The sequence below is a fragment of the Galleria mellonella genome, unplaced genomic scaffold, assembly GCF_026898425.1.
Source record: "Galleria mellonella isolate WM207_F2 unplaced genomic scaffold, CSIRO_AGI_GalMel_v1 utg54, whole genome shotgun sequence".
NCBI lineage: Eukaryota > Metazoa > Arthropoda > Insecta > Lepidoptera > Pyralidae > Galleria > Galleria mellonella.
In genome coordinates this window covers 3,730,705-3,756,562 of record NW_026442114.1, presented here as the reverse complement: position 1 = coordinate 3,756,562, position 25,858 = coordinate 3,730,705, and the positions used below count along the sequence as shown (strand labels likewise).

The 25,858-nt window shown below is 38.1% G+C and overlaps 2 protein-coding genes across 2 annotated transcripts; one reads left to right on the top strand and one right to left on the bottom strand.

Moving 5' to 3' along the window:
* Positions 1 to 1,822: 1,822 nt before the first annotated feature.
* On the bottom strand, positions 1,823 to 4,687 carry LOC113513265 (cyclin-K). Its single transcript, XM_026897256.3, has 3 exons — positions 4,061 to 4,687; positions 3,306 to 3,492; positions 1,823 to 2,369 (listed from the first exon to the last, which is right to left on the bottom strand). Exons 1-3 carry the CDS (start codon positions 4,573 to 4,575, stop codon positions 1,887 to 1,889), a joined length of 1,185 nt encoding a protein of 394 aa, XP_026753057.2. The 5' UTR covers positions 4,576 to 4,687; the 3' UTR covers positions 1,823 to 1,886.
* Positions 4,688 to 8,839: 4,152 nt separating this feature from the next.
* On the top strand, positions 8,840 to 25,680 carry LOC113513263 (2-oxoisovalerate dehydrogenase subunit alpha, mitochondrial). Its single transcript, XM_052898867.1, has 8 exons — positions 8,840 to 8,998; positions 11,149 to 11,414; positions 11,921 to 12,177; positions 12,679 to 12,844; positions 13,512 to 13,715; positions 15,976 to 16,094; positions 17,480 to 17,627; positions 25,503 to 25,680. Exons 1-8 carry the CDS (start codon positions 8,939 to 8,941, stop codon positions 25,579 to 25,581), a joined length of 1,299 nt encoding a protein of 432 aa, XP_052754827.1. The 5' UTR covers positions 8,840 to 8,938; the 3' UTR covers positions 25,582 to 25,680.
* Positions 25,681 to 25,858: the final 178 nt, after the last annotated feature.

Here is a 25,858-nt window from a genome sequence, read left to right as displayed (position 1 = left end):
TGTGCCTACAATTTTAGTATTATTTTACATTTTTATTTTTTAATAATAAATCATGATCGATTGAGAGGTATTTAAGAATCAAGTCATTATATTTATCGTTAGTTTGGTTTTTTTTATGTAGTTATCCTGTTTTTTTTTTAATGGATGATAATGAAATGGTGAACCCGCCTGCGCTATCGGTATACGCTGGCGGTGCACCAGTGAGGAATGATAGGTGAGGATGAAAGCGGGTCAGTTAGCCCATCGTAGCGAATGCAAGAAGTATTAATCACAATGGTTTCCAGGGAGAGCCGAGTGGAGGTCGACCTGACAGGGCTTGCTAGCAAAGAGGCCCGCATTACTAATAATCCCTTCCCCCCATGTTATCCTGTTAACGTAATGCGAATTTGTAGTGTCATGGCCGTGGCTGGGAACAGGGGGACAATGAGGGACAATACCCTACCTTAAAATTAAAGGGTCTAAAATTCGCGTTTTCGAAGTCACTTCATTATGGCTTCTGCCCTACCATAAAGTTTTTGTGCCCTACCTCAAACTATGGTCTAGCTACGGCCCTGTAGAGTGTAATAGTATAATTATCGAATAACTTCCCAAATATGGTAGCTAGAACACGTTACATTTCCCAGAACAGTAGTTACTAAAACACTAACTGTACCGCGTGACGTTACTCGCGTGAATAAAGATTTATAGCGGCTGGATTCAAGCGAGAATTGTTACTAGTTTTTTTTTTTTTGATGGGTGAAAATGGTATGGTAACCCCGCCTGCGCTAACGATGAGAATGAAAACAGGCCAGTTAGCCCATCATGATGAATTCATCAGAGATTAACCATGATAGTTTCCAGGGGGAACCGCGAGGAGGTCGACCTGATAGGGCAAATTGCTAGCAACGGGGCTGTCAAACTCCATTGCTAACAATACCTCTCCCGCCGTACTTTATGGGTTGGAGAAGGGTATCCACCGTCTGCTGCGCCTTAGTACACTAGCCCTTTAGTACGCTAAGGGACAAACATATATCAAATATGTTTGTCTCTTAGTGTCGTGTTATGTAACAATTGTGAATTGTATATAATAATGTGGGTGCAGTGCATGTGTTCATATCGTTAACATTGTATTTCTAGTCGAATGGCAGCTACAATTAATATAAGCGAACTCACTTTTGTCTTGTTTGTACGCACAAAGTTTGTGACAACCAGCGTTGTCAGTTATATGGTTTTTTTTTTTTTTTATAAAGTTATTTAATTTTTATTATTATATGCAAAGCTCATTATAATGTAGCATAGATAGTTTTGTTTGATATAACTATAGTATTAAATATATTAACGTTTGTAATATATTATATTATAAATAAGCAATAATTTTAAAAAAATTGTACATTACTTTTCTCAAAATTTTTGATTTATGTATTTACTGACAATAAAATTTATTGAAATACTTCTTTGTCCGTTTTTCTTTTTATAATTTTTGAAGTCACAATTGACTTCACACCGTGTAACTAAACATTTCTTAGTTTTTAACCCTTTTGAATAATTCAATGAAAATTTATCTTAGCCCAGAGATACAGAAACAGAATAATACTCTGTTATGTGCATGGTACTGCTCATGTCTATGGGCGACGGTTACCACTTACCATCAGCTTGTTTGCCATTCTAAGTTGAATAAAAAAAAAGATAAGACCTGCACAGTTGAGAAACTTGACTGCAACAACAATATGCTTGTTCAAATTTGTCACAGACTCGTGTTTAGCAGTCTATTTATAGACAATAGAAACTATCCCTCGTCAACTCATGGTAAACGAGAGCGTGTGATTTAAAGGAAACTACAGAATGGCAGGCCAATAATAATATATTTCAGTAAAAAAATTATACTATAATTATAAGTTAGGTATACGCTACGGCGGCGGGTAGTAGGGACGGGGCGGCGGCGCCGGCAGCGGCGGGAAGTAGGGCGGCGGCACCGACACGACGGCGGGCGGCGCCGGCGGCGGCGGCGGGTAGCGCGGCCGCGGGCCCGCGGCCACCGCCGGCGGCGGCTCCGTGTACAGCAGCGGCAGCCGCGGCGGCAGCGCCGGCGGCGGCGCGCCGTACACGTACGGCGGCGGGATGCTCGTGTACGGCGGGTACCCGTAGCGCGGCGGCTCCGCGCCCGGCGCCGGCCCCAGGGCCGCCTTAGGAGGCTCCAGCTTAGGCGGCGGTTCCCCGTTCTTGATGGGCGTCACGGCCGGCTTAGTGGCGACAGGCGCGACAGGCGATACTGAAGCGGGCGGTGTAGCGGAGTGGGGCTTCTTGTCGTTTTTTGGAGTCTTTGGCGGCGCCGACAGCGGGGGCGAGTCGCCGCCCGACGGCTGCGTTTGCGGCGAGTACAAGTCTAGTACCTGTAAAAATAGGACAATAATAAATTACATCAGTTGCTGTCGTTGTATTATAATCATAAATATCAGTGTAGGTAATCAAATACCAGAGGGAGACTTTGTACAAAAGTCGATTGCTTGTGTACCTCTGTCCCATTCGTGTTTCTACCGTGAAGCAGTTGTGTTTGCATGGCTGTGTTTCGGTTTGAAGGGTAGTATATGGCGTGAATTTACTAGGTACAGAGGAATAACACCAGAGTCCTCAGAAATTGCAACGCATGGGAGGTATCATGGGCAAAACAGTATACTCTGTTATGTCCATGGTACTGCTCATGTCTATAGGCGACGGTTACCACTTTCCATCAGGTGGGCCGTCAGCTTGTTTGCCATTCTAAGTTGAATAAAAAAAAATTTTCTCTGCCAAAAATGAATATGAAAGCAAAAATATAAACTATGAAAGATTGACAAAATTGGAAACTGATTCCATGTAACTGTATAGTTAAAAATATTATAAAACAAATATGAAGAGTATATTATAATATACATCTATTGAAAATATATATTTTATTGTGTAAAATTTACAAAAGTATTATCTGGTTACACAGATTTCATGTATTTTTTTTTTGTTTAATGTAATGTGAGCATTTATGAGCCCAGGCAAAGATCTTTATCTATGCCTACCTAAAACATAAAGTAGGGGGGAAAGGGATTGTTAGTAATGGAGACAGAATCCCATTACTAGCAATATACCCAACCAGGTCGACCTCCTCGCGGTTCTCCCTGGAAACTATCATGGTTAATTCCTGATGAATTCATCATGATGGGCTAACTGGCCTGTTTTCATTCTCATCTATCACCCTTCACTGGTGCTCGGCCAGCGTATCCTGTTAGCGCAGGCGGGGTTATCATACCATTTTCACCCATTAAAAAAAAAACATAAAGTATCTCCAGTCTACTGACCTGATGACAAATATCCTCGAGGAGCTCCATGGTAATGTCCTCTACGAACATGTCCCACCAGGCACTGTGTTTGGGCAATCGTCCATTCCAGTCTACCACCTCAAACTTGCTGAGCTTGCCTGCCAGGAACATCAATGCTACTGCTATCACCTCCGGCTCCCATTGCAAGCACAGCGTTGTACATAAACTGGTTCAATGGAATTTATATTATGTCATTTACTAGTATATAATTATTTATATCAGCTTGGTCTGTGTGGGTCGTGCATTGCTTCGTTTCACATGGTTGTCGTAAGAGGCAACTAAGGGAGGGTGAGGGATAGGCAGACCTTAATCAGGGCTTTAACATGCTTTGGTAAATAAACTTTGTATGTTAAAGATATAAAAACATCATTACTGAGAACATCTGAATATTCCTATCACTGGCAGGAAACAGCAGCAAACTTTAAAAAAGGAGAGCATAAAAGATCACAGAGGTCAATGTATGGTTTTGTGCTTGACGAAGCATATTACTCAAAAATTAATCTCACATTAATATATATATATATATATATATATATATATATATATATATATATATATATATATATATACAGGTAATGATCAATCTGTGTACTAAATTTCATACAAATCCATTCAGCTGTTTAAGCATAAAGTAAGTAACAAATATTCAAAAATCTCGGAAATAGGATCTGTTATATGACTTATATCCAAAAGGTTATAAGATAAAAGTTAAATGTTAAATCAAAATTACTCACCTGTCATTAACGAAAGTCCATGCCATCTGCACCATCTTTTGTAATTTGGTCTTATCACCCTTCAAACATTTGGCATACTTTAACAGGTAACCGTAAGGATGTTCCACCTGCAAGTCGAATTTTATCGTCTGCAGCAGGATCCTCTCGAGTGTCATCACTTCCTCCTTTGGGTCTTCGCCGAAAGTGGCAAACTTTTGTTCAGTTAACAGTGATTTTGCCACTTTTATTATATCTTTACACTTCTTCGGTGTCTCCTCCACTTTACCCGCTAAAAATAGGCAGCAGCACGCCGTTATGTATCTCGGAAACGTTCTGAACGAGTGAAACATGTAGAAACGGTGAAAATAAACAACACCAGTCGCAACTGTGTTATAACCTAAGTCCATTTTCGATCCTGTGTCAATAATAAATCTGGCGCCTTCCTTCCTGTAACGATTCTCTGTCTCGGTGCTGATGCCATCGCGAAATGACGGTGTGTTTTGTAGATCCTTTTTATCGTAATACCAATAAGGCATTATCAAAACTTAAATATAATAAAATGATCACTATACATTGAATGACATTCACCACTAACTTGAACACACAGATTAAAGAGACTGCACTCAGAAGTAATCACACGCTAGTGATGCGCGACGTTACTAATCCGACTACTATTATTCGATTGATTTTCAAAATATATGATATGAATTTTATATGGGTATACGACTATTAATGTCAACCCACTACTAGTATCGTGTATTAATAGTCGTTGATATATGAGTCAACACGAACATGGCTGAGTCGTCCCGATCGTTGAAATGTCTTCATTTTTAACGAATAAGAGTGTTGCCACTTTAAATTAAGTAAAATTACCAAGTTTCAATAAAAGTGAGTACAGTTTTTATAGGAAATTGTTATTAAATGAAAGTATTACAACACGTATTATAAAATTGATATTTCAGTACTTGGTAGCTTTTTTCGTCGTCGTTTTTACTTAGGTGGTTAAGTAGTAGTAATGGATACAGATTGTGCACTGAACTTATTAGTAAACATATTTAAAGAAAGGACTTTTTTGTACGTAGTTACTAATTAGTAAAATAATCTGAATACAGATAATATAGTATATTACTAATTTATTTATTTATTCATTAGTACAAATATGTGTACATGGCGGACTTAAAACTAAAAGCATTCTCTCTCAGGCAACCATAGGGAATTTAGTAATCGAAATATAATACTAGTAATTACTAATTACTCGAATAATAAAATCATCAGATTCGCGCATCTCTAAATCACCTACGTTATAGAGTTGACATTGGCAGTGGCTTTACACCCACAAAACCTAAATAATGAATGCATTTTACCTTTTTGTACCAACAAGACAATGAAATAAATGAATATTTATTTTATAGTGTTGCTCCACTATCTACATATGCCTTTATGCAAAATATCAATATCGAATGTTATCGTACAAGATCTAGCTATTTTATTTTTTATTGATTTCTTACTAGATGTGATTTAATGCAAATTATCTTTGAAACATTAAACTATACTTGAAAGTTTTGTGCCGAATGTGCCGAGTGCCGAAATGCCGAGATAAACAGCACCTAAAAAAACGTATACAGTTAAAAAATAAGAACAGAATAACATTAAATATTAGGCATACTTTTATATTTAACAATACTAATTTTATTGCTTATCCATTAGTTCAAGTCTTTAAAAAAATGTGCTAAGAACCCCACTTTTTCTTTCTGTTATATTACATTTAACATAAATTTATTTATATTTTGATTTATTAGATACAACTTAATTAATAAAATATAACTTAATTATATATATTTTATTAAATTTATTTATAAGTAATGCGCTATTTTTAAAAGGGCACTATGAGAAAGTAACATTTCTCTGATTCTGTCTGACATTACACATTTTCAAGATGGTCATGATTCAGTTGAAAAACAGTTTCTTACTATTGGCTGAGGAAGGTAACACAGATATCGAAAAAAATTGTTTTAAGTGAGGTGGGCTTGTTTTAATCTATATACTCATAAATTGAGAAAAACAGTTGTCACTAAATATAATTCACCTTGTATGAAAATATACTCAAGCTTGAAACAAAGTAACATAATGAATATACTATATTATTTGGTAATATTATATTAACATTAGAAGATAATTGCCATATAATAAAAAAAAGTTTTAATTCAACAAGTGATTCAAAACAGACACATAATAATTATTGTAGATTGTTGTCATAATTTCACAAGAATTTATAATTATTAAATATATCTATTACCTACAGTCAAAATAAAAGTATAATTTAAAATATAAAGAAATTCTGAGTGCGAAGATATTTTTTATATGACATGATACAAAATATTTATGCTACATTCCAATTTCGCCGGGTATATTTGAATTCAACGAGACAGAACTTATATTTATATAGAAAGGAACATTTATATAACGATATTTGTGTTTACTTCTAAGCACAATATAATATAAATTATATATTTAATAAAATTTAAATTTAATATATATAATTTTATCTGTCTGTAAATTAAGTTTTGCTGGCTCCGGTTGCCACACACATGAATTTATCTATAAAAAACAACTTATAAGTATCCTCCCCTCATCGAGATAAACAGAGGTACCCTGTTATCACTTGTGATGAGATAAAATTTGTTTTGTTCTTTTTTACTTAAATATGTGTATGCTATAAATACCTAAATGGCTAATAACATTTCATATAATTTGTCCATTCTTTAACGCGAAGTACTTCATGTAATCCGAGCCGAGAGATCACTTATATAAATAAATCTTCGTCATACAGTTTAGTAACAATTTGTTACGTCGTATTTAGGCGATCCGTAGCGCTCCATATTGTAATCAATGCATTTTTTCTCTCAATCCATATGTATATCACTAGGCCGCGACGTAATATGAACGTAGTATGAATTATTTACTTGTAGAGCTTTATCTAAGGTCAGATTCGTCCTCTGTCGGCCAATATGAATTAAGTTGTCAGGTCATGTATTGATTCAATAATAAACAATTTCTATCAAATAATAAACAATAAATTTAATATATTGTTCAAAATAATGATAAAATGTTAGTAAGATCTCTTCGGATTATTGATTTTTACATTCGCCCAGAGACCGGACTCGGTATTTTATTATTCATCAATGTGAAAAAGTTACGCAGCTACGAAATCTGTTTTTTTTTTTTATTATTTTGGCAAAAGGCTAGTGTTGCCCATTTTGATGCTTATTAAGTAGTACCAAAAACTTCGAAATGGTGGTACAATTCTTTTTTTTTTTAACAACAATCCGTAACAACTTCTATTTATCATAAATCAATCGGAAGTCATTACAAGTGAAAAATCCATTGTTGCTTTCAATCGACAAGTGAAAGATTATCTTCTCTCTATCTGATGGCTTATCTTGAGTATAAATAAATATAACAAAATCTATGATTTTAAATAAAAATGCGTATGTGCATATGATGAGTATAGCCGTTTGGTCCCGGCATAGAATATGCCACCCCGTCCTTTCCAGTGGGTGTCGTAAGAGGCGACTAAGGGAGGGCGAGGGATGAACAGCAGTGTCACTCTTAAAGCATTTCTAAGGTCTAACTGCGGTTGCCAATCCGCCTGCCAAGTGTGACAACTACTGGCAAAACCCCCCCAAGGGAGATGCTTATATTCGGCAGTGGACAGTTAAAAGCTGATATGATAATGCGCATGTGAGAATGTCTAAGAGTACACATAATGTGTGTATGTGTGTGTGCGTGCGTGTGTGTGTACACTTACACACGGAAACAACACCATGTACCTATTGTAACGTTCACGATACTTTACATTCTGTCATATCTGAGGATTATAGTTTTATGCCTCTTTAATTTACTCCCACGTCTTACTCTTCAAACGGAAACAAAACTATGCATACATGTTTCATGGTAAACATACGAATGGGACATAGCTATCTTAGCAGACGACTTTTACATAAAATCTTCTTGTAAAATATTATGGCATCTTATAAATAGTTGGAAATTTAATTACATTAAATTTTTTAGTATTTTTTTTTTATACAACTTAGAATGGCAAACAAGCTGACGGTCCACCTGATGGAAAGTGGTAACCGTCGCCTATAGACATGAGCAGTACCATGGACATAACAGAGTATACATATAGCATCTCTTATATATGTACCTTAAGTCTAAATATTATTTAAAAGTAAATTTTAACATTTATTTTCAACCGACTTCCAAAAAGGAGTAGGTTTACAATTAAGTTTTTTTTATGTTAATTATCTTTTTTAGTTTAGTTTTTAAATTCAAATACTTTTACCACGATCGAAGTAGGTGTTGTTTTGTGACTAAATGTCAAATTTTTTTTAAATAATAATGATATATTTCAAAATAAATGTTACATTTTAAATATAGGTAAAACCCTGCTCCCTAAATAGGTAAATCCTGTACTTTAGGATAAGCAGTGCTCTTCCCTATACAGCATAATGACACAAAATTATATAAAAAAAAGAAACAATACTAGTTAAGGCACTAATACAGTAATAATTTAATTTGCCCAAGTAATATTTTGTAAATGAAATCTTGACTGTGAATTTGTGAATGTATGGAATGGATGAGTTATTTTAAAATGGCCAATTACATTATGACAAAAGTTTTCAACAAAGTTAGTTAAGTAAATAAATCTGGTATTAACTGAATACTTAGTTAAATTGTAACATGTATGTATGTACGTCACATTTAATCGATAACTTTAGTTGATAACACAACTCAGCCGTAGCAAAAGGCCGTGCACTTATCATACTTGCTAATGTGGCTCAGTAAAATACTACCGCACGCCACAAACTGTGCTGTATTGCGTCAGTATAAAAGAACATGGCGCTCCACAGCGGTGTCAGTTTTGTGAGATTGAACGGTTTCCGTCACCTTGCTAGGGTATGTTAATTTTGTGAATTAATCATTATTAAATTAATTAAATACGTATAAAATAATTTCTTCTATAACAGAAAGCATAATACCACGTAGTTTCGTTTATTTTTTTTTACTGTTTTGTTAAATAAACGAAATATATTTCGTTGTAGGTATTTAGCGCTTCCTTATACATTTATGATAATTTTTGTATGTACCTACCTACAATGGTAATGGACATTGGTCCCAATTGGCCCCATATCCAATATAGACACAGATAATATAATATTAAACATACTCAATTTGGCATTGGTTTCGACATGAGTCGAATAACTAAAATTTTAAATCCCCCATGCCACCAAACACATAGTTAGCGCGTTCGACTGTTGAGTTAGTACAGGAGACTCAAAATTTTGATTATCATTTTTGAATTGATTATTAACGCAATTTCTGTTCTAATATTATATAAAGGTAGGTTTATACTCTTAATCATAAATAAAGCTTCAAATTAGCGTGTTATGGAGAGGGCTTTTTTTTTAATGGATGATAATGAAATGGTAGACCCGTCTGCGCTATTGGTATACGCTGGCGGGACACCAGTGAGGGATGATAGATGAGGGTGAAGCAGGTCAGTTAGCCCATCGTAACAAATTCAACAGTAAACCAATCACGACGGTTTCCAGGGGGAACCGCGAGGAGGTCGACCTGATAGGGTTTATTGCTAGCAATGGGGTTGCTAATCCCCATTACTAACAATCCCTTCCCCCCTATGGAGAGGGCTATGCTCGGAGTTTCTTTGCGTGATCACAATGCGTGTTTACAGAATCCGAAATGTGTATAACCGCAAAAAAAATTGGCTAACATAGCTAAAAGGTTAAACAAGCTAAAGTAGCAATGGCCTGGTCATATAGCTCGAAGAATCGACAACTGATCAGGAAGAAAGTTACTTGAGGGCAAACGCAGTGTAGGACGATCTCCGACGAAGATGTGAATGGAGTGACGACCTTAAATGCACTGAAGGGAGTTAGTGGATACAAGTGGTTCAGGACCGTTTCTTGTAGGAGCCTATAGGTGATGCTTAGCAGTTCAACAGTGGACAGACAACGTCTTCTGATATGATGATAAAATTTGTCGTTTGTTAGTTGTTTAAAAAATAAAATTTCTTAATCAACCAACTTAAAAAATAAGAAGGTTCTTACCCGACAATTATTATATTAATATTATATATTTAAATGTATTTAAAATTATAATGAGATCTCTAATTTTAAAGATTAATTGTATGAATAATTTTGGACTGTCTGTGTAACTACATATGTTTGTATGGCGTACAGGCTAAACATGTCGAACGTTTTGCAAATAAACAATCTTGAGTCTTGAATCTCAATTTGGTATTTTTTTTATGTTTGTTACCTCATAACTTCGTCAGTTCTAAGCCTATTTGGAAAATTCTTTTTTTATCTGTAAGGATATACTTACCTGATTGTTTCCATAGAAATTTTATCAAAATCGATTCACTAGTTTAGTTTTTAGTTAAAGATAACTAGTTTTGTTACAGTTCAAATTGATTTTTTTTTTGTGATACACAATTAATTAATTATTTTCAATTTCAATTTCACTCCGTGACATAGAATACATCTCTTTTTCTTTTAAAAAAAAAAAAGTAAATTGTGTTTTTCTACTTACGCGCGTTAAACCTAATCGACTTTCGTTCAATGAACTTTGCATGAATTACTGTAGGTACCTACTATGTATATAAATTTATTATTAGATAGATACTCTTCATTGTTTCCTCCAAAAGATTACTGTAGTAAGACTAAGTATATTAGTTTTATTACGTATTTCAATTTTTTTTTATACAACTTAGGATGGCAAACTAGCTCACAGCCCACCTGATGGAAAGTGGTAACCGTCGCCTATAGACATGAGCAGTACCATGAACATAACAGAGTATACTGTTTCGCCCATGATACCTCCCATGCGTTGCCATTCCTGAGGGCTCAAGTGTTATTCCTCTGTACCCTGTAAATTCACGCCATATCCCACCCTTCAAACCGAAACGCAGCCATACAAACACGACTGCTTCACGGTTAAAACACGAATGGGACAGAGGTACCCAAGCAATCGACTTTTGTACAATGTCTCCCTAAATTAGTATTACCTACTATGTTATCTTTCAGCTCTTATCCACGCATAGGAAACCGAATATAGTTCAGAATGAGAAGAATGCCGACTTTCCTGGCGCCAAAGCCCCATACGTGACGGAAATAAAATTCCTAAACGAAAGCAGCTATGACCCAATCCCTATTTATAGAGTGTTGGACAACAATGGAGAAGTTATTGATAACAATGAAGAGCCAAATATAGATAGAGACACCTTGCTTAATATGTACAAGTCGATGATACAGCTTAGTCAGATGGACAAAATTTTATATGAGTCTCAAAGGTACGTATCGTGGTATAACGTTTAAAACACATGTGTATTTTATATATATATATTTTTTAAATATTTACAATAAAAAAAAAAAATTAAATGGGCGGAGCGGTTACGAATATTTTTAATGTGTGATAATGGAATGGTAACCCCACCCGCGCTATCGTTATACACCAGCGAGGCACCAGTGACGGATGATAGATGAAAATGAAGGAACTCAGTTAGCCCATCGTGACGAATTCAATAAGAATTGTTCACGATGGTTTCCAGGGGGAACCACGTGGAGGTCGACCTAATAGGGTATATTGCTCACAATAGGGGTGTCAATCTCCATTCCTAACAATCCCTTTCCCGCCGGTTACGAATATTAGGGTGAACGAACATTGTGTCAACAACTTTTATATTTTATGATTTCAAACGCCACCGTTTTTTTTTTCTATAAAATCAACATTACTTTTTTTAATTTATTTATTTATAATAACATTTGTGGCCTGTATTTGTTAACAAATCTCTTTCAGACAAGGTCGCATATCATTTTATATGACCAATTATGGCGAGGAGGGCATCCACGTCGGAAGCGCTGCGGCCTTATCACCAAAAGACCTGGTGTTTGCCCAATACAGAGAGGTCGGAGTGTTTCTGTTTAGAGGGTACACAGTAACGGAGCTGGTTAACCAGTGTTACGGTAACTGCGAGGACCCAGGCAAGGGCAAGCAAATGCCAGTACATTACGGTAGCAAGCAACACAACATCGTCACTATTTCGAGTCCTTTAGGTGAGTTATTATAAAAAAAAAAAAACCAATATTTTGATTACAATAGTCGTGTGGTCCCGGCATAGAATAGGCTAGCCACTTCCTTTACCGTGGGTGTCGTAAGAGGCGACTAAAGGAGGGCGAGGGATGGGCAGCAGTATCCCACTTAAAACATCTCCAAAGTCTAACTGCAGTTACCGATCCGCCTGCGAAGCGTGGCGACTATTGGCAAAGCCTTCCCAAGGGCCTCCCCCTTGGGGTGGGGAGGGTCTTTTTGTCCAGCAGTGGACAGTTAAGAGCTGATATGACGGTGATGATTACAAACATTCGATTTTTTTCTAAATTGATGAGCAAATTTAGAAAAATTCTATAGTGTTGTGTTGTGTCCAGGATATCGAAATTCTAAAAGCATCGATATTAATAAAATTGGTAGTGTCGACTTATTTACATTATTTTCTTAAATCTTCATCTATTTAGAAGGTATCGCACGTACTCTAAACGGGTAATTAATTTCTGGTCCAGCTACCCAAATGCCGCAAGCCGTTGGAGCCGCATACGCTCTGAAACGCATACCGAACAACGATCGCTGCGTCATCTGCTACTTCGGTGAAGGAGCCGCTTCTGAGGGTGATGCACACGCTGCCTTCAACTTTGCAGCCACACTTGACTGTCCAGTTATAATGCTTTGGTATATATTACAATTTTTTAGCTAACAATACTTTGTTATAAATTATATGCTATAATAGAATACTATAGATTTTTTTTATACAACTTAGAATGGAAAACAAGCTGACGGCCCACCTGATGGAAAATGGTAACCGTCGCCTATAGACATGAGCAGTACCTTGGACATAAAAGAGTATACTGTTTCGCCCATGATACCCCCCATGCGTTGCCATTCGTTGCGTTGACTTTCCATTAGGTGGACCGTCAGCTTGTTTCCCGTTCTAAGTTGCGTAAAAAAAAAAGTTACAATATCCGTATCCTGGTTCAACGACGTAAGGTCTAATATCCAAAAAATATTGAATAACAGACTTTTAACATATTCGAAAATAAATATCCGACCTCTATAGGGCGATATCGAAGTAAAGACCCTTTTTTCCGCAATCGATATCTAAATAAACTCAGTACATAGATACCGGATCAGTGTCCATATTACCGATGCCTATTCAGTAACATTACCGATACGAATACGGGGTTACCATATCATTTACATTCATTATAAAAAAAAAGATACGACTTTTATGTAATAGGTATTTATGTTATACGAGTACAATGTATGAAACCTAAATATCGGTATTTACTACTATGTAACATTACAGATAAACTTATTCAAGTTATTTTATTATTTTTAGTAGAAACAATGGGTACGCCATCTCGACCCCAACAGGTGAACAGTACCGCGGGGACGGTATTGCGTCACGTGGCCCAGCACTAGGTCTGAACACTGTGAGGGTGGATGGCACTGATCCCCTCGCTGTGTACAACGCTGTTACAAGAGCTAGAGAGTTGGTGTTGGGTACCAACAAGCCTGTACTAATTGAAGCCATGTCATATAGGTCAGTGTATCTACGATGTCATATCGCGAACCCACTATAATTGTAACAGTAAAACTTTGTAGAGAATATATGTATAAATATTTGGACGTTTCGATTACATTTTTTAAACGAATTTAAATGTAATTTGATACAAAGATGGCCGTAACTAGAGGGGAGGCATTGTATTTATTGTTACCCTATTCCCTTTGGCCGCAACGGAATATCAGCGCTTTGCTCTTTTGAAAGCGAAGCAGTAAACTGAGTTGTGACCATTTTGTATTGCTATGGCACACGCACAAAAGGAAAAATTGTACTTGGCTTTATGTATTTTATTTTAATCATTTCTCTTATCTCGCTTTTTATGTATATCTGTGTCTGTTATAATTTGCGTGCTGTAAGTAATGCAAATATATTATCTATCCATCATTGAGACGATGTCCTACCTTTTAAGACCCAATGTCCTACCTCAAAATTAAACGGCCCCAAGAAAATTAGACAGATCCGCTTTCTCGAAGTCATTTAATTATGGATTTTGCTCTACCAAAAAGTTCTTTTGCCCTACCCATAAACTTGGGTCTAGCTATAGTCCTGCATAGACCACATCGTAGATTAATGCATTCACCGTATAAAGCTTATCAAATCATGGCTGAGTTTTTAGCAATTAAATGGGATTTAAAAAAAATAGTAATTTGCCTCGACGATGATAAAGTATGATAAGATATATGTAATAATATGTAAATATGTCTGCCATTAGCATTCTCAGGTTTATGATGTTTTGTTTTCAAAACACTGATAAGAGTAACAAGTGTTACATTATTTATTTTGATAAAACATTTTTTTTTATGGGTGATAATGGAATGGCAACCCCGCCCGCGCTATCGGTATACACCGGCGAGGCACCAAAGAAGGATGATAAGTGAGGATGAAGCAGGTCAGTTAGCCCATTCGTGACTAATTCAACAAGAATTGTTCACGATGGTTTCCAGGGGGAACCGCGTGGAGGTCGACCTAATAAGGCATATTGCTAGCAATGGGGCTGTCAAACTCCATTGCTAACAATCCCTTTTCCCCAAGCAGATCAGTTAGCCCATCGTAACGTATTCCGCAAGAATTGAAAACAAAATGTGTTAATTTCTCTCTGTCTAAAAGTTTTAATACTAATTGCAATATTAAATTAAATGACGAATCTCTCGAATTTATAGAATCTACTGTCTTTCTAGGAATCACACTAGATAATAAAACACAATGGGGTGCACAAATTCAAAGCCTTGCAGCGAAACTAAGTTCAGCAGCTTTTGCCGTGCGTAAAGTTAGACAGTACACTGATACTGATACTGCTAGATTAGTCTATTTTAGTTATTTTCATAGTTTACTCTCTTATAGAATATTACTATGGGGAAAAGCGGCAGATATTAAGAATATATTCATATTACAAAAACGTGCCGTTCGAGCGATCTACTGTATGAAGAGTCGTGACTCATTAAGAGAGAAATTCAAAGAGGCAAATATTCTCACCGTTGCTTCTCAATTTATATATTCAAATATCCTATATGTTCATAAAAATCTTGACTTATTTCCAAAAAACAGCAATATTCATAATATTAATACTAGATTTAAAGACAAACTTGCTGTCCCCAAGTATCGTTTAGAAAAAGTTAATAGGTCTTTTATGGGAATAGGTATAAAAATCTACAATAAGATACCAAAGGATATGTTGGAATTACCCTTAAATAAATTCAAAACATCTGTTAAATCATATTTACTGAGCAAAGCCTATTACTCACTAAACGATTACTTGAATGACGAGTGTGCATGGCAATAGTTGTTCATGCACTGAATTTTCATTTAATGTTAGACATAGACACCTATATAAATATACATTGTAAATAAACTGGCTTTAAAAAAAAAAAGTAATTCAATTGAGTTTCTTGCCAGTTCTTCTCAATTGGATCTATATACCGAACTGGACGGTAGGGAAAAAAATAAAATTATAATGTAAAAATTTGACGTTCATAAGCGGCTAAAATGTCCTACATGAATAAATGATTTTTGAATTTTGAATTTTTGAATTTTGAATTTTGAATTAACCACGATGGTTTCTATTGGGAACTGCGCGGTGATCGGCCTAATAGGGTATATTGCTAGCAATGGGGCTCTTAGAATTCATAACAATCCCTTCCCCCCCCCCCCCCCCTTTAGTATCTATTAAATAATATGTCTTTATACTTTAATAATGATAATTGTATTTTTTCATAGTTATTCTCATTTATCTCTGTTGCAGAGTGGGTCACCATTCCACGTCGGATGACAGCAGTGCTTACAGACCACTCGAAGAAATAGATAAGTGGACCAAAGACGAGAGTCCTATACAGAAATTCCGTTTGTACTTAGAACAAAAAGGTAATTGTTAAACATCCTTAAAAAAAGGTCGAGAATTATTTTGTTGTAGACATGTCTTTCAATGGATAATAATGGAATGGTATTCCGTCGGTAATGGTGGTTTATGCTGGCGGGAAACCAGTGTGGAGTGACGGGTATGTCCTATATAATTTAGTTGAATTACATCGTAACAAATTTAAAAATAATTTACCAGAAGGACAGTGTTGAGGGCAATTTGAGGGGTTTTTATAAGCAATGGGAGCTTGCCACTCGTTTAATACTAAAAATTCTTAGCGTCTTCTCATTTTATATATATATATATATATATATATGTATATATATATATATATATATATATAAACCGATCAATTGTGTCATTACGCAAATGTGAAAACGACTCGTGGCTTAACATAGATATAAATTTGATTATGTATTGACTGTAATTCAGCTGTACGTTTTCCAAAAAATAAATAAATAAATAAGTAGTACAGATCGCTCTCAGCGATAAGGTCACCCATTGTTCTCTCATTGTGATTATTTCTTGTAATTGTTTATATCTATAATAAGATTCCTATTGTAATTTTTTGGGGCAACAATAAAGAGTATCTATCTATCTATCTATAACTGATAAAACTCGGCTTGTATAAATGAGAAATGCAAGTTTCAAGATGTTCAAATTCAATTTTAACAATAAATAAATATTTTATAAAAATATTATTAAATTATTTTAAACAGTAATGAAATACAATACAATTCTTTTTTTTTTTTTATTAGCGTGCATTACCTATTAATCGGTTTAAAGGGTGGGATATGGCATGCATTTACAGGGTACAGAGGAATAACACCAGTGTCCTCAGGAATGGCAACGCATAGGGGGTATCAGGGGCGAAATAGTCTGTCATGTCCACGGCACTGCTCATGTGTATAGGCGACGGTTAACACTTTCCATCAGGTGAGCCGTTAGCTTGTTTGCCATTCTAAGTAGTATAAAAAAAAAATGTATATTTAATAAATGCGGTATTTAATAATTGCGGTAGCATTTTCACGAAAACAGAATGCAGCATGCAGTCTGTTTTCGTGAAAATTTATGAAAATATTTATTTCCGAACCGATATAAAACTATAACCTTTAAGAAAAGAGCATATTCCTTTTAAAAAGGCCGGCAGCACACCTGCAATGTCTTTGGTTTTGTGAGTGATCATGGGCGACGGTAGTCACTTACCATTAGGTGAGCCACATGCTCGTTTGCTCGCTGGGTTATAAAAAAAAACACATATTAGAGAATGACACATACCTACGTTATAAACAAAGAATTGTAAAGTTTCATGCATCGAGTTGCCTTCTTCTTTTTCTCTTATTTACATGATGTCCAAGTATTAAACATTTTTTTTTTATTATATATAAAGGTCTTTGGAACGAAGAAGCGGATAAAGCGTGGGCTAAAGAATGTCGAAATACAGTAGTGAGGACGATGCAAGACGCCGAGAAAAAGAAGCTGCCACACTGGAAGGAGATGCTGGAAGACGTATATTATGATATGCCACCAAGAATCCAGTAAGAACTTGAGTTTACTCTAAGCAAGTAACTGTAGGTGTGGAATAAACTTGTGTCCGAGTGTCTGAGTGTCTAGTGTCTGAGTGTCTAGTGTCTGAGTGTCTAGTGTCTGAGTGTCTGAGTGTCTAGTGTCTGAGTGTCTAGTGTCTAGTGTCTAGTGTCCAGTGTCTAGTGTCTGAGTATCTGAGTGTCTAGTGTCTAGTGTCTGAGTGTCCAGTGTCTAGTGTCTGAGTGTCTAGTGTCTAGTGTCTAGTGTCCAGTGTCTAGTGTCTGAGTGTCTAGTGTCCGAGTGTCTGAGTATCTGAGTGTCTAGTGTCTAGTGTCTGAGTGTCCAGTGTCTAGTGTCTGAGTGTCTAGTGTCTGAGTGTCTAGTGACTGAGTGTCTAGTGTCTAGTGTCCAGTGTCTAGTGTCTGAGTGTCTAGTGTCTAGTGTCTAGTGTCTGAGTGTCCAGTGTCTAGTGTCTGAGTGTCTAGTGTCTAGTGTCCAGTGTCTAGTGTCTGAGTGTCTAGTGTCCAGTGTCCAGTGTCTAGTGTCTAGTGTCTGAGTGTCTAGTGTCCAGTGTCCAGTGTCTAGTGTCTAGTGTCTAGTGTCTAGTGTCTAGTGTCTAGTGTCTGAGTGTCTAGTGTCTAGTGTCCGAGTGTCTAGTGTCTAGTGTCTGAGTGTCTAGTGTCCGAGTGTCTAGTGTCTAGAGTCTGAGTGTCTGAGTGTCTGAGTGTCTAGTGTCTGAGTGTCTGAGTGTCTAGTGTCTGAATGTCTAGTGTCTGAGTGTCTAGTGTCTAGTGTCTAGTGTCCAGTGTCCAGTGTCTAGTGTCTGAGTGTCTAGTGTCTAGTGTCTAGTGTCTAGTGTCTAGTGTCTAGTGTCTGAGTGTCCAGTGTCTAGTGTCTAGTGTCTGAGTGTCTAGTGTCTAGTGTCCAGTGTCTAGTGTCTGAGTGTCTAGTGTCCAGTGTCCAGTGTCCAGTGTCTAGTGTCTAGTGTCTGAGTGTCTAGTGTCCAGTGTCCAGTGTTTAGTGTCTAGTGTCTAGTGTCTAGTGTCTAGTGTCTAGTGTCTAGTGTCTGAGTGTCTAGTGTCTAGTGTCCGAGTGTCTAGTGTCTAGTGTCTGAGTGTCTAGTGTCCGAGTGTCTAGTGTCTAGAGTCTGAGTGTCTGAGTGTCTGAGTGTCTAGTGTCTGAGTGTCTGAGTGTCTAGTGTCTGAATGTCTAGTGTCTGAGTGTCTAGTGTCTAGTGTCTAGTGTCTGAGTGTCTAGTGTCCGAGTGTCTAGTGTCCGAGTATCTAGTGTCTGAGTGTCTAGTGTCCGGTGTCCGGTGTCCGGTGTCCGGTGTCCGGTGTCCGGAGTCCGGTGTCCGGTGTCCGGAGTCCGGAGTCCGGTGTCCGGTGTCCGGTGTCCGGTGTCCGGTGTCCGGTGTCTGAGTGTCCAGTGTCTAGTGTCTAGTGTCTAGTGACTAGTGTCTAGTGTCCGAGTGTCTAGTGTCTAGTGACTAGTGTCTGAGTGTCTAGTGTCTGAGTGTCTAGTGTCTGAGTGTCTGAGTGTCTAGTGTCTAGTGTATAGTGTCTAGTGTCCGAGTGTCTAGTGTCCGAGTGTCTAGTGTCTAAGTGTCTAGTGTCTAGTGTCCGGTGTCTAGTGTCCGGTGTCCGGTGTCCGGTGTCTGAGTGTCTGAGTGTCCAATGTCTGAGCGTCCGGTGTCCGGTGTCCGGGTTCCGGTGTCCAATGTCCGGTGTCCGGTGTCCGGTGTCCGGTGTCTGGTGTCTAGTGTCTAGTGTCTGAGTGTCTAGTGTTTCAGTATCTGAGTGTCTAGTGTCTAGTGTCTAGTATCTGAATTTCTAGTGTCTGAGTGTCTAGTGTCTGAGTGTTTGAGTGTCTAGTGTCGAGTGTCCAGTGTCCAGTGTCTGAGTGTCTAGTGTCCAGTGTCTAGTATCTGAGTATCTGAGTGTCTAGTGTCTAGTGTCTGAGTTTCCAGTGTCTAGTGTCTGAGTGTCCAGTGTCTAGTGTCTGAGTGTCTAGTGTCTAGTGTCTAGTGTCCAGTGTCCAGTGTCCAGTGTCTAGTGTCTAGTGTCTAGTGTCTAGTGTCTAGTGTCTAGTGTCTAGTGTCTAGTGTCTAGTGTCTAGTGTCTAGTGTCTAGTGTCTAGTGTCTAGTGTCTAGTGTCTAGTGTCTAGTGTCTAGTGTCTAGTGTCTAGTGTCTAGTGTCTGAGTGTCTAGTGTCTGAGTGTCTAGTGTCTGTGTGTCTAGTGTCTGAGTGTCTAGTGTCTAGTGTATAGTGTCTAGTGTCCGAGTGTCTAGTGTCCGAGTGTCTAGTGTCTAAATGTCTAGTGTCTAGTGTCCGGTGTCCAGTGTCCGGTGTCTGAGTGTCTGAGCGTCCAATGTCTGAGTGTCCGGTGTCCGGTGTCCGGTGTCCGGTGTCCGGGTTCCGGTGTCCAATGTCCGGTGTCCGGTGTCCGGTGTCCGGTGTCTAGTGTCTAGTGTCTAGTGTCTGAGTGTCTAGTGTTTCAGTATCTGAGTGTCTAGTGTCTAGTGTCTAGTGTCTGAATTTCTAGTGTCTGAGTGTCTAGTGTCTGAGTGTTTGAGTGTCTAGTGTCGAGTGTCCAGTGTCCAGTGTCCAGTATCCAGTGTCCAGTGTCCAGTGTCCAGTGTCCAGTGTCTAGTGTCTAGTGTCTGAGTGTCCAGTGTCTGAGTGTCTAGTGTCTGAGTGTCTAGTGTCTCTCACTGCTGTCTAGACACTCAGACACACAGACAGACACTAGACACTAGATACTAGACACTAGTCACTAGACACTAGACACTCGGGCATTAGACACTCAGACACAAGACACTAGACACTCAGACACTAGACACTAGACACTAGACACTAGACACTCAGACACTGGACACTCAGACACTCAGACACCGGACACCGGACACCGGACACCGGACACCAGACACCGGATACCGGTCACCGGACACCGGACACCGGACTCCAGACACCGGACACTAGACACTAGACACTAGACACTCAGACACTAGACACTCGGACACTAGACACTCGGACACTAGACACTAGACACTAGACACTAGACACTAGACACTCAGACACTAGACACTCAGACACTCAGACACTAGACACTCAGACACTCAGACACTAGACACTCGGACACTAGACACTCGGACACTAGACACTCAGACACTTAGACACTAGACACTCGGACACTAGACACTCGGACACTAGACACTCAGACACTTAGACACTAGACACTAGACACTAGACACTCAGACACTAGACACTCAGACACTAGACACTAGACACTGGACACTAGACACTCGGTCACTAGACACTCAGACACTAGACACTAGACACTCGGACACTAGACACTCGGACACTAGACACTCAGACACTAGACACTAGACACTAGACATTCAGACACTAGACACTCAGACACTCAGACACTAGACACTCAGACACTCAACTCTAGACACTAGACACTCGGACACTAGACACTCGGACACTAGACACTCGGACACTAGACACTCGGACACTAGACACTCAGGCACTCAGACACTAGACACTAGACACTAGACACTAGACACTAGACACTAGACACTAGACACTCAGACACTAGACACTAGACACTAGACACTAGACACTAGACACTAGACTCTAGACACTAGACACTTAGACAATAGACACTCAGACACCAGACACTAGACACTGGACACTGGACACTAGACACTGGACACTGGACACTGGACACTCAGACACTAGACACTAGACACTAGACACTTAGACACTAGACACTCAGACACTAGACACTAGACATTCAGACACCAGACACTAGACATTCAGACACTAGACACTCAGACACTCAGACACTAGACACTCAGACACTCAGACACTAGACACTCAGACACTAGACACTCAGACACTAGTCACTAGACACTAGACACTAGACACTCAGACACTCAGACACTAGACACTCAGACACTAGACACTAGACATTCAGACACCAGACACTAGACACTAGACACTCAGACACTGGTCACTCAGACACCGGACACCGGAGACCGGACACCGGACACCGGACACCGGACTCCGGACTCCGGACTCCGGACACCGGCCACCGGACACCGGACACCGGACACCGGACACCGGACACTAGACACTAGACACTCAGACACTAGACACTCGGACACTAGACACTCGGACACTCAGACACTAGACACTCAGACACTAGACACGACACTCAGACACTGGACACTCAGACACCGGATACCGGACACCGGACACCGGACACCGGACACCGGACCCCGGACACCGGACTCCGGACACCGGACACCGGACACCGGACACTAGACACTCAGACACTAGACACTCGGACACTAGACACTCGGACACTAGACACTCGGACACTAGACACTAGACACTAGACACTCAGACACTGGACACTGGACAACTCAGACACTCAGACACCGGACACCGGACACCGGACAACGGACACCGGACACCGGACCCGGACACCGGACACCGGACACCGGACACCGGACACTAGACACTAGACACTCAGACACTAGACACTCGGACACTAGACACTCGGACACTAGACACTCACTAGACACTCAGACACTAGACACTCAGACACTAGACACTCGGACACTAGACACTCGGACACTAGACACTCGGACACTAGACACTAGACACTAGACACTCAGACACTAGACATTCAGACACTAGACACTCACTCAGATACTAGACACTAGACACTCGGACACTAGACACTCGGACACTAGACACCCGGACACTAGACACTCGGACACTAGACACCCGGACACTAGACACTCAGACACTAGACACTCAGACACTAGACACTCAGACACTCAGACTCTAGACACTAGACACTCGGACACTCGGACACTAGACACTCGGACACTAGACACTCGGACACTAGACACTAGACATTCAGACACTCAGACACTAGACATTCAGACACTAGACACTCAGACACTCAGACACTAGACACTCAGACACTCAGACACTGGACACTCACACTAGACACTGGACACTCAGACACTAGACACTCAGACACTAGATACTCAGACACTAGACACTCAGACACTAAACTCTCAGACAACAGTGTCTAAATATCTGACGTTGATGATCCATTTCCAACTCCGCGAAAGTGGATTCTTCTTCTTCTTCCGACCATTTCACACTCAGTGGATCTGGTAACGGGCGTGTTGGTGATTGAGGGCAGCTCTGGCGAAGGTCTGCGACTGAGTTCCACATCCGACGACGGTGTTAGGAAGCAGCTGTAGTGACACACGCAATTTTCTTCGTCACAGAGACAGTTAAAATCTGAAATGTACAATGCACACATTTTTATTTTGCTTGTGATATCGCTTACGACTGAGTGGTTGCAACCAAGTTTGCTTTATATACACATGTGCCACAGGTATAAGTGGGCGGAGCGAAGTAGGTGGCATTAGTCGTTACAAATTTTGCTATTTGATAGTTATTTATCGCCTCTAGGTATTAATATGACGGAGAGAAATAAAACACACCTGGATCGGATCACTTCTATTTGTAGACAAAACCAGTTACCCCGCCAAATATAATTATTATAAAAATCTAGGTCTATCTAACCCACATACATCACAAAAATCTAATCCACTGCAACGCGTCGTCGAGTTCGACGAATAGTGGCGATTATCAAAATTCGTCGGGAGCGGGAGGGGACGGTGGGTCAGCGCGTCGTACAGACACCACCGTCATTTTACTATGAGCCCCATTCAAATCCGTCATTTACCGACTGATTAATTTGAAATCTAAAAAAAAAAAATATTTTATGTAATATATATAGTATCCAAATATAGTAAAAAGTGAACTTCGGTTTTTTTTTTAAAACCGACTTTATTCTACGATTATGACGAGAAATGATGATACAAAATATGTGCGTGTGAATCTTTGGTATTGAAAGTGTTCATACGATATGGCAACCGTTTATCATCAGATGGGTCGTACGTTTAAATACAGTAGTTTGTAATGCTAGTGGTGATAAAGTAAATATAGTATTAAATGATAGCATACTAAGCCCAGACGATGTACGAGTCGGCTATGAATACATGTAGTTTTATAAAATGATTCCTTCGAAAGCCACGAATACCTTACGATCACAATATTAATGGCAGCTCCATCGACAAATTTAATTAATAGAATTAAATATAATTATTTTGATTAATTGTATTTGTCGATGGGGCGACTTTTATATGTTCAAATTCAAATTCAAATTCAAATTCAAAAATCATTTATTCATGTAGGACATTTTAGCCGCTTATGAACGTCAAATTTTTACATTATAATTTTATTTTTTTCCCTACCGTCCAGTTCGGTATATAGATCCAACTGAGAAGAACTGGCAAGAAACTCAATTGAATTACTTTTTTTTAAAGCCAGTTTATTTACAATGTATATTTATATAGGTGTCTATGTCTAACATTAAATGAAAATTCAGTGCATGAACAACTATTGCCATGCACACTCGTCATTCAAGTAATCGTTTAGTGAGTAATAGGCTTTGCTCAGTAAATATGATTTAACAGATGTTTTGAATTTATTTAAGGGTAATTCCAACATGTCCTTTGGTATCTTATTGTAAATTTTTATACCTATTCCCATAAAAGACCTATTAACTTTTTCTAAACGATACTTGGGGACAGCAAGTTTGTCTTTAAATCTAGTATTAATATTATGAATATTGCTGTTTTTTGGAAATAAGTCAAGATTTTTATGAACATATAGGATATTTGAATATATAAATTGAGAAGCAACGGTGAGAATATTTGCCTCTTTGAATTTCTCTCTTAATGAGTCACGACTCTTCATACAGTAGATCGCTCGAACGGCACGTTTTTGTAATATGAATATATTCTTAATATCTGCCGCTTTTCCCCATAGTAATATTCTATAAGAGAGTAAACTATGAAAATAACTAAAATAGACTAATCTAGCAGTATCAGTATCAGTGTACTGTCTAACTTTACGCACGGCAAAAGCTGCTGAACTTAGTTTCGCTGCAAGGCTTTGAATTTGTGCACCCCATTGTGTTTTATTATCTAGTGTGATTCCTAGAAAGACAGTAGATTCTATAAATTCGAGAGATTCGTCATTTAATTTAATATTGCAATTAGTATTAAAACTTTTAGATAGAGAGAAATTAACACATTTTGTTTTTTTAGCGTTTAACATAAGATTGTTAGTTGTAAACCAGTGCAGGAGACGCCGCAAAGCACTATTTACATCGTCATAATTATTAGTCATTCTATTAACTTTAAAAATCAATGAAGTATCGTCTGCAAACAATACTATGCCGCATCTATCCTGCATGGCATATGGGAGATCATTAATGTAAACTAGGAATAAAAATGGACCGAGAATAGATCCTTGAGGTACACCCATTTGCACAAGTGACCCGTCAGACGTAGCGTTGCTAATCTTCACTTTCTGTATTCTATCAGATAGATAAGATTTTATTAAATTTAAAGCATTGTCTTTGACGCCATAAAAAGCAAGTTTTTTTAGCAATGTATTATGATCAACGCAATCAAAAGCCTTAGAAAGGTCACAAAAAACACCTATCACATCCATTTTAGTTTCCCATGCAGCAAATACGTGTCTAAGCAACTCTGCACCTGCGTCTGTAGTTGAACGACCTTTGGAAAAACCGAATTGACTATTGTGGATTAAATTATTTAAATTGAAATAACTGACAAGTTGCATAAGGATTATTTTTTCAAAAATTTATATGAGTATATGTACTCTATTATAATATATATTTATAATTATTATTTTTAAATTATCGATTTTTTTATTTGTCACAACACTATAATTTTTTTTTCTTTTTTTTTCAGAAAACAAATTCAACAAATGGAAGATCATTTGAAAAAATATCAAGAGCATTATCCGCTGAATCGATACCAAAGCGAATAATTCTTAAATAATATTTTAGTACAATATTGTGATCTGCGTGAATAATTATAAAAAAAGAATCTACCTGATTATATGTAATAAAATTAATTCATAAATTTATATATTTTTTTATTATAATTGTATATATATATATATATATATATATATATATATATATATATATATATATATATATATATATATAAGTAAAATAATAGTTAGTATACACTAATTATTGTGAATTTTCTATTTTTAACAGATAATTAAATTAGTACAAGTGAAAATTCTGCGTTTTTTT